The sequence below is a fragment of the Harpia harpyja genome, chromosome W, assembly GCF_026419915.1.
Source record: "Harpia harpyja isolate bHarHar1 chromosome W, bHarHar1 primary haplotype, whole genome shotgun sequence".
NCBI classification, from domain to species: Eukaryota; Metazoa; Chordata; class Aves; order Accipitriformes; family Accipitridae; genus Harpia; species Harpia harpyja.
The window spans coordinates 20,092,293-20,102,318 of NC_068968.1; the positions used below are offsets into that span (position 1 = coordinate 20,092,293).

A 10,026-nucleotide genomic window follows, 5' to 3' on the forward strand; every position below is an offset into this window, starting at 1 on the left:
GACTGTGGATGGTGGTAAAGGAGGAGCCCAACAAGTTACCACCCGCATCGTCCCCTATTCCCCCACCGATTTGGCTAAAATTCAGGAAAAATATTCCCGGGGTATCGCGTCCCAAAGTTGGAGCGACTCAGGTTCGTGGATTTCCTTTGTCAGAATTAAGGTGAAACGACACCAGGGGAGTTCAAACATCAACCAACATTTATTCAACCTAGCTAACCTTGCCCAAGTACAAGTGAACTTACCAATATGAACCTTGCAACATGTCGTTAAGCCGCTGTTTGAAAAGAGAAGGCAGGTGTAGAAAAAGAAATGGAAAAAGGAACATGGAACTGTAACAGAAGGAGAGCCCTCCCGTTGCGTCACGAGGTTCAGAGCAGACCCCCTTGCTTTCTGGACTCCTTCTCAAAGAGGAGCCCAGGGGCGGCTAGATCCACTCCTAGTCTCAGACTTGGTCAACAGTTTATGTTTAAAAGGATGAGGTGTAGGGACTGTGGAAAAGAGAGAAGGAAAAGAGGGAGAGAGAGAAAGAGAGAAAGAGAGGAAGGAAGGAAGGAAGGAAGGAAGGAAGGAAGGAAGGAAGGAAGGAAGGAAGGAAGGAAGGAAGGAAGGAAGGAAGGAAGGAAGGAAGGAAGGAAGGAAGGGAGAGAGAAGAAAAGGGTTTCACCAGTCCTGGGTCCAGCATTGGTCCAGCCAGCGTAGAGATCCAGTTCCGGAGGGTGCGCACTGAGAACTCGTTCTCCCTTCTTTTATAGTGTGTTAGTTGATGGTCTCGACATGCACAGTTCCCATTCCCGGGGTTCTCTGGAATCGGTCGGTGAGCTTTGGGGGGGTTCATTGCAGAGTTGCCTCTCTTTTCCTGCTGGCATGACCGCTTAAGATAGAAGCACAGTCCCATCCTCCGTGGGGCCTCCTCCTCCAGGCACATATGCTGTGCTCCTTCTCCTGGTCACTTAAGATAAGGAATTGCAGCTTTGGAGAAGTGCGGTCCCACCCTCCGTGGGGCCCTCTCCTCCGGCCACGTTGTCCTGTTCACAAAACTCCAGCATTTTTACAGAGGCCGTTTTCTCCACCAAAGCTCTTTAACGGATGTTTGAGACATTGACTATAGTTTGTCAGACCGTCACACCACCCCGTGGCTCAAACAGTCGCTGGACTTTGATTCTCGTTCATATCATCTTCGTCTGTGGTGATTTTAATATAGCGGACAGTAGGAGAAGAGAGAGAGACAGCTGAGGATAGCAAGCGGCTAATCATACATCTTACTATGGCAAGGCCTGCTATTAAACATATAAATCCAATTAATATCATAAGTCCAATATTTACAAGCCATTTTCCCCACCCCGTCAGTCCCAAGGATCCCAAAAATGGAATGTAGCCATGAGTTGGGACTCCAGCCATCAAACCAGTCAGCTGGTTGCATTGCGTGGAAGAGTTCCCCCGTCTGGTCAGCAATCTCCTTCATCTTTGCCCGGGCTTCTTCAATTGAGGTCGTGGCATTATGAATGGTAATACAACATTCGGATTCAGTCAAGTTTAACATACCACACACACCTTGTTCTTTTAACAATAACATATCTAAGGCTAAACGATTCTGTAATGCCATTTTTGATACTTGTTGCACTTGCAGATTTAGTTCCCCAAAGGCATATCGAGTCCAATTACTTAATACATGTACTTGCCAAGTTAGGTTTTCTAGCACCCATTGGTGCCGAACAATATACCCAGATGGTGCAAAGAATGCTTCTAGCTCTAACGATACCGTCTGTCCCCAGGTATAATAATCGGGTTTTAGAATGCTTTGAATCCACTTCTGGGTGCTACTTGGGTCATCAAGTTCTCGTTTTTTCCTGTGAATAGGTGGTGTGGTATATTCAAAGATTCGCCTGGGACACATAGTAGGAATTCCCAAACCACACCGCAATCCAGCCTGTTTGATAACATTCAGGTGCGAGTACATTTTCCCATCTGAGCACCCCCAGACGGTCCCCTCAGGGGCGGCATACAAAGCGTTTTGACAAGTAGCTGCGTCTCCCCGGGGTATTTGATTATCTTCCCCCACCTTATGTCTTGGGAAGTGGTTAATGGGAATTCCACATTTTAGCCAGATATTAACATTATTGGTGATCTGATTACATTGGCTATCTCGGTTTCGGTATCCAAAATTAGGATATCCCCAACAGGTGCACGTATCTTGAATTAAGGTTCTAACTTCCAAACTGATCCACATTTCGATGGGATCGCCAGCGCCTGTGGTACAATCTATAATGTGGGTACAGTTTAACAAATGGGCATCATTGGGGTTGGGCATGCCCACGAATTCTTTCTTTAATAAGTGAAGAGGTTGGTTTTTTTAACATGTGTTTCACTGACCATCCCCAAGCAGTGTGGACATTATTCATTAAAAGATATTGTCCCTTCCTGTCAGGTATGTGAACACACCAAGCCGAAACCCATCTTACATTATATTGTAATTCAAAAGGGGTAATTTCCGGGGAAGCAGGCCAAAAGGGCACTAGATTACAAGATATATTGTGATAGGAAGGGCAGCCTGTTATTCTCCACCAGGATGGAGAAGGTGGGAATCGTCTGGAATAGGCTTCCTTGAATCCTGGAGGACACGGTGGGCTATGACTAATACCGATTTCACGGCTGACCTCCAATCTCCATCGCTTACAAGTTTTGTTTATTAAGTCAGGCCACCCCGTGTCCCGAGGGATCTCATAGAAGGCTGCTTCATCTCGCCACCATCTGCCAGAAGAGGTATAATCACTTCGATATTGATACTCAAAAGGAGCATCTACTAACCCTATAATGCCATTGCTCATATTATATTTTCCAATATTGAGCCTCATGGGTATCAAACCGAATCTAATCCCCTGCTCGGCAGAAGTAGGAATCTGAATACAGATCCCCTGATCCGTTCTATTCCAGACATGTATGAATCCTTGTATCACTTCCCAAGCTAAATTGGAGGTCCTTTCTCCTTGTCCAGATGCACCAAAGGTAAGAAAGGCAAGGAGGAAGGAGTTCCAAACCATCTTTCCCTGTTGTACCATAAAAATATCACAAACGAAATCAAACAAACAATACAGGTAATGGCCCACTCATCAAGTGAAAACATAAGTCCTGCTGTGGGCTTCTGATAACCTGCAAAATATATACAAAAATAAACAATGATTAGAGGGATGGGATTTGGAGGAGATGTCAAGCAGTGCTGCTAGTGGTTGGGATCCATCCGAGAGGCTGAGGTGCACCCTCCAAGGCGCTCATGCAGCTTCTGTAAAACAACCTCATACAGGCCATGTGCAGGATGTGTTACTTATTATAGATGCATACAAACTAGCCTTAAACTTGAAGCTCTCTTGACTGGAATTGCTCTGATTAAAGCATCCGTAGATCAGCAGAATGTGCTCATTGTGCGTAAAAAGGCTAATAAGTTTATAGCGACCTCTTGCTCTTGCGTGGCATCAAAGGAACATTGCCTGAACTTTGTGGTGAAGGAACCACATCCTAACCAGGTAAAAAAGCGACCTCTTGCTCTTACGTGGCGTAGGTGCCGCTGCAAGAACTCCAACGCGGTCTGCTGCCAAGCTCCCCATGTCCTCCCCCCAACTCAGGAATCCTGAGAAGTCAACACAGCATCACTAGTCAGAAATACAAAAGTAACAAAAACATAAGCAAGCAATCAAGCAGCTATGGTCTTAGCACTATAGCAGAGGGTTGGGCTTATATTCTGCATCTTAACTGATATGCTTGTTAGAATCCAGCTAGTGGGATAGAGAAAAAACATATTCCCATCAGCCATTTAACATCGGAACAACTTTAATTCAGGACATGAAGGCCCACTTAGAAGGATGGGACAATCCATCGGGTATTGATACGATGCTCCTTCCCATGGGCATCTGTGGCCACCCAGGAATAAAGGTTAAGGGGCGTCTTTAGGGTTAGGGGCACTTGCCCCACAGTGGGCAGTTCCACTAATACTGGTTGTCCAGCATAGTGGAGCAAGCGTACAGGGTCTTTGCCACCTTTCGTCCCTGGAACAATAGAAGGAGGTGTGGGACAGAACACCAGGAGTCGGGGGCAGCCATTTGCCCCCCACCGGCTATTGATTCGGTATGCTGCTTCTGGTACTCGCGAGGCCCACCCTGGGTCATGGGGCCTCAGAGCTCGTTTTAGAAGTCTGTTCGTTCTCTCCACAATACCATTAGCTTGAGGGTAGTAAGGGGTGTGAAAAACCCACTGGATTTCCTCACCCTTAGCCCATTCTTGCACTACTCCAGCAGTGAAATGGCTCCCGTTATCAGATTGAATTGATTGAGGCTTGGGCAAGCAGCTAAACCATACTTTAAGACTTTTCACTGTATTTTCTCCTGTTGCTCTGGATACAGCTTCAGCTTGTGTTAGTCCTGATACTACCTCTACTCCTACTAACACATATCGTTTTCCCTCTGATACCCGAAAGGGGCCAATATAGTCAATTTGCCACGTTTGCCATAAACCTTTGTTTGTCCTTAAATGCAGGGGTTGCTCTTTTAAAGGGTTATATTTTTCCAAACGAACTCGACATTGACCGCATGCAGAAATAACAGTGTTACATAATTCTCGTGTAACGGCCCATCCTCTACTAATAGCCTCTTTGTACAGGTCTTTACTCCCTGAATGGCCACGCTTCATGTGCAGCCACTCCAGAAGGTGTTCCCATTTCTCTGCTTCACCATCGATGGCAAGACTGGCTAGACGTGTTAAGGAATCTACTTGGTTATTTAGGAGGTGGGCCGGGTTATCTCCTGTCTGGTGTGCAGCAACCCAGCCTACCAAGAAAGATCTCTGCTTGGCGATATTCAGTATTTCTTCCCATTTGTCTCGTTGCCACACTGGCACTTGGTTTACTTCCCACTGGTTTTGTTCCCAAAACGGTAACCATTCAGTGCATCTGTGGTGGGTTGACCCTGGCTGGACGCCAGGTGCCCACCAAAGCCATTCTATCACTCCCCCCTCCTCAGCTGGACAGGGGAGAGAAAATATAACAAAGAGCTTGAGGGTTGAGATAAGGACAGGAGAGATCACTCACCAATTACCGTCACAGGCAAAACAGACTCTGCCTGGGGAAAATTAACTCAATTTATTACCAATCAACCAGAGTAGGGCAATGAGAAATAAAACCAAATCTCAGAACACCTTCCCTCCACCCCTCCCTTCTTCCCGGGCACAACTTCACTCCCGGATTCTCTACCAACCCCCCCCAGCGGCACAGGGAATGGGGTTTACGGTCAGTTCATCACACGTTATTTTCTGCCGCTTCATCCTCCTCAGGGGGAGGACTCATCACACTCTTCCCCTGCTCCAGCATGGGGTCCCTCCCACAGGAGACAGTCCTCCACGAACTTCCCCAATGTGGGTCCTTCCCATGGGCTGCAGTTCTTCACAAACTGCTCCAGCATGGGTCCTTTCCACCGCGTGCAGTCCTTCAGGCACACACTGCTCCAGCGTGGGTCCCCCACGGGGTCACAAGTCCTGCCAGAAAACCTGCTCCAACGTGGGCTCCTCTCTCCACAGATCCGCAGGTCCTGCCAGGAGCCTGCTCCAGGGCGGGCTTCCCACGGGGTCACAACCTCCTTCGGGAACCCACCTGCTCCGGCGTGGGGTCCTCCACGGGCTGCAAGTGGATATCTGCTCCACCGTGGACCTCCATGGACTGCAGGGGGACAGCCTGCCTCACCCTGGTCTTCCCCACGGGCTGCAGGGGAATCTCTGCTCCGGCGCCTGGAGCATCTCCTCCCCCTCCTTCTTCACTGACCTTGGTGTCTGCAGGGTTGTTTCTCTCGCATGTTCTCACTCCTCTCTCCGGCTGCCGTTTCCGTCTGTCCCAACTTTTTTCCCTTCTTAAAAATGTTATCACAGAGGCGTTACCACTATCGTTGATTGGCTCGGCCTTGGCCGGCGGCGGGTCCGTCTCAGAGCCGGCTGGTATTGGCTCTCTTGAACACAGGGGAAGCTTCCAGCAGCTTCTTACAGAAGCCACCCCTGTAACCCCCCCCCACTACCAAAACCTTGCCACACAAAGCCAATACAACATCCTTTAAACACTGCATAGGAGGCAGTATAAATGTATACTGGTTCTGTTGTCTCAGCTTCCTTAACGACTACACTCCTGTTGTGGTTTAACCCCAGCCAGCAACTAAACACCACGCAGCCGCTCACTCACTCCCCCCCACCCAGTGGGATGGGGGAGAAAATCGGGAAAAGAAGCAAAACCCGTGGGTTGAGATAAGAACGGTTTAATAGAACAGAAAAGAAGAAACTAATAATGATAATGATAACACTAATAAAATGACAACAGTAATAATGAAAGGATTGGAATGTACAAGTGATGCGCAGTGCAATTGCTCACCACCCGCCGACCGACACCCAGCTAGTCCCCCGAGTGGCGATTCCCCGCCCCCACTTCCCCGTTCCTATACTAGATGGGACGTCACATGGTATGGAATACCCCGTTGGCCAGTTTGGGTCAGGTGCCCTGGCTGTGTCCTGTGCCAACTTCTTGTGCCCCTCCAGCTTTCTCGCTGGCTGGGCATGAGAAGCTGAAAAATCCTTGACTTGAGTCTAAACACTACTGAGCAACAACTGAAAACATCAGTGTTATCAACATTCTTCGCATACTGAACTCAAAACATAGCACTGTACCAGCTACTAGGAAGACAGTTAACTCTATCCCAGCTGAAACCAGGACAGCTCCACACAGCAACTAACTCCCCTACTTGGGCACTACCCTCTCCCTCAGTTATCACATGCTCCCCTGAATCAATATGTAATGCTACTGCTCGATACTTCCACGTCTTTCCTTCCCTTTTTGCGGAAGCATCAGTGAACCACACATTTGTTAAATGGGGTTTAAAATGAGGAGCCACTTTGATGTATGATGGAGGGGGTTCTGTATCTGGGTGATCAGAAGGGAGATCCTGTATTTGGAGCATTTTGGGTGTTCCCTCCTCTATCTGTCTAGTGTGACAGTAGTGGTCTAACTGGGCATACCACTTCCTTACTGTTTCTCTTGAGCTACTCCTACAGGGGGAGGAGTTCCAGCCAATATTGGTTTCAGGATCTTAAAGGGCCCTCGTAAGATGATGGGTTGCTGTCGTATAATTCTCTCGGCTTCCTGTAAGGCTACGTTAACCACAAAGAGTCCTTTCTCCCAAACTGAATACCGTTTTTCAGCATCCTTAAAGCTACACGAGAAAAACCCTATAGGACGAGTAGGACCTTCAGGTCCACGCTGCCACATATGTATAGATAACCCATGAATTGCAAAACCCCATTCTATGTGGAGTGGGTCTGTTGGATGTATCGGCCCTAGGGCCTGGTAAATCCCTGCTTCAAAAATTAATAATTTCAGAGCCTCTTCATGGACAGGTGTCCAGTCCCAAGCAGTTCTTTTACGGGTTAAATCATATAAAGGGCGAGCTATGATAGAAAAGTCGGGGATGTGTTTTCTCCAAAACACTAGCAAGCCTAGGGCATGCTGCAATTCTTTCTTATTTTCAGGCATTTTTACTTGTTCGAGGGTGGACAAGGTTTCGGGAGGTATACACACAGTCCCTCCTTTCTACCAGATACCTAAAAATTTTACTTCAGGTGATGGGAGTTGCACCTTTTCGGCAGGAATTTGGAGCCCTAAATTCTCTAAGTGACTAATGATTTCTCTCTGGGTTTGCCCCACCACAGTGGCATCTGGGCCTCCAATTAGCACATCATCAATATATTGATATACTTTTACTCCATCTTTAGGAGTGATCTGATTTAGTTCCTGGGCCAATGCATAGTGGGCAATGGTTGGTGAGTGGCAATAGCCTTGGGGAAGCCGTGTAAATGTATATTGTACACCTTCCCAGGTAAAGGCAAAGCGGTCCCTATCTGCTTCTTGCAAGGGAACCATAAAGAACATGTCTTTCACATCAATGGTTGCTAAAATCTGGTGACCCTGTTCTTGTATGGTTGCAATTAATTCTGCTATATTGGGGACTGCAGCTGTTAATGGGCCAGTATTGGCATTCAAGCGTCGATAGTCAATTGTCAATCGCCACTTCCCATTTGCCTTGCGGACCGGCCATACCGGGGAATTATAGGGTGAGTGCGTAGGAATAACTATCCCCTGTTCCCGTAACTCAGTTATCACTGAAGTGATCCCTTCCCTTGCTCCCAAAGGCAAAGCATAAGGTTTGACATTAACTATTTTTGAAGGGGGAAGAGTTGGTGCAGAGTGCAAAAGCCTCACAGAGATTGCAGGACACCCAAATTTCCATTCTCTTCCCTTAGAGTCTACCCACGACTGTCCCTTTAAGAGGTCAAGTCCTAGAATATTGGTGGGTAGAGGACCTAGTATCACAGTAACCTCAACAGGGGACGAATCCCCTGGCAGCCAGCATTTAACTTTAGCTGTCGGCTGCGGTTGGGAGCTTCCGAAAATGTCTGTGACCCATATCTGCTGCTTATCTGCAATTATTCCATTGCGGTTAGCAACATCCGCCCGGAGTGCTGACATCTGAGCACCCGTATCAACTAAAAAAGTTACTGGGGTCTTAAAGGGACCAAGGGGAAAAGTGATCAACAGGTCTCCTGTCTTATTTTCAGTGAGCCTCCTTAAATAAACCCACTGGCCATCCCCCGGCTCACTTACTGGGGATGGCCTGTCTAGTTTCCCATCCTGCGGACAGTAATACCTTCCTCTGGGGCAGTAGGCGTTTGGGGAGTGGGAGTTGCCAGCAACTGTGGATTCGCCCCCTTATCGCCCCGAGCATCTCACTCAGTATGGGGAGGCTCCTTGTTCTTGTCTTTCCACCCTAGGACCAACTTTTCTAGGACAAAGGTGGGAAAGCCGTCCATCACATCCCGGGGAATTCCCTTTTCTATCCCTTCTGCCCACAACAAGTTCTGCTGACCCCCATACGGCTTTTTGGCGTTTACAGTCTTAGATGGGGGAGGTTGGCTAGGTCCTTCTATTCAGCAGATAGCAGGCTTAGCCCTGCTTTCTTCCCTTGTGAGACCCATTCTCCGGCCATAGTTAATCAATTCCCGTGCCACTTCTCCCCAGGTCAGGGCCCCTCCTGCATTCCGCCTGCCTCCTCTAGGTGCTATCGCATTGCGTAATCTATCCTGCAGCTGGACAGCATATAACTTCAAAGAATCTGGTAAACCTCGGATTAGAGGAGTCATTCTGTCAGGATTGGCATTTAACAACATCGGAGAGGGCTGTTGTGGCACTAATCGCCTATCATGCATTAATTGGAGACAAGCAGTTTTCTGTAAGCTCTCGGTTAACTGATTTATAGAAGGGGTGTCTATCCATGTTGGTTCTCCTACTTCCATTTGGTCTATCCCCCCTGCCCAGTAAGCTGCCCGCTGCGTCAGAGACCACGGTTCCCTAGGATCATCGGTAGTTAGGAACACTCCAGGCCCCCAATATCCTTGGGCTTCATCTTCTGACAATAAAATCCGGTCGCCACCGGTTAATGACACCCTCCACACATATTCTGTTTCGGTCTCCTTTGCTAGTCGGATATACTTTTCCTGAATTTTAGATAATTCAGTGGCGGAATATGGTATCGTCTTAATGGTCACGTGTGGTGCTCCGCCATTTTGGCCATTGTCTATGGTTTCTGTTTTAATTAATGGCCTCATTGCTATCCCTTCATCCTCAGGGTAAAAAACTTTTCTGGTACATTCTAACTCTTGATTTGGGTATAAAGATTTTTGCTGTTTCACCTGAACTACCTCTAGACCTTCCAGGTCTAAGTCCGGGTCAGATCGTTCATCCGCCTCGGCTCGTAAAATTCTTTCCTGATCTAATGCATCAGACAAGGCAGCATGAAGCCGCTGCGTTGTATTACGCTCAGCAGTTAACTGCTCTTGCAGGACTTTAACTAAATCCTGCAGGGACTGAATCTTCTCCTTATCTGCCTGCTCAGCTCTCATTGTTTCCTGTCTGTCTTCCTGGGCTGCTACGAGTGCGGCCCCTAACGCTGCACA

At 47.9% G+C, this 10,026-nt stretch overlaps 1 protein-coding gene across 1 annotated transcript; it reads right to left on the reverse strand.

The window, feature by feature from the left end:
• Positions 1–643: 643 nt before the first annotated feature.
• Positions 644–4,931, reverse strand: LOC128136176 (uncharacterized). The gene is made up of 2 exons (XM_052775356.1): positions 3,532–4,931; positions 644–3,448 (listed from the first exon to the last, which is right to left on the reverse strand). Exon 2 carries the CDS (start codon positions 2,306–2,308, stop codon positions 1,247–1,249), a length of 1,062 nt encoding a protein of 353 aa, XP_052631316.1. The 5' UTR covers positions 2,309–3,448; positions 3,532–4,931; the 3' UTR covers positions 644–1,246.
• Positions 4,932–10,026: the final 5,095 nt, after the last annotated feature.

What these genes read in the sequence shown, in the direction of transcription:
- LOC128136176 (XM_052775356.1), bottom strand. Translation starts at nt 2,308, where the DNA reads ATGCCCAACCCCAATGATGCCCATTTGTTAAACTGTACCCACATTATA.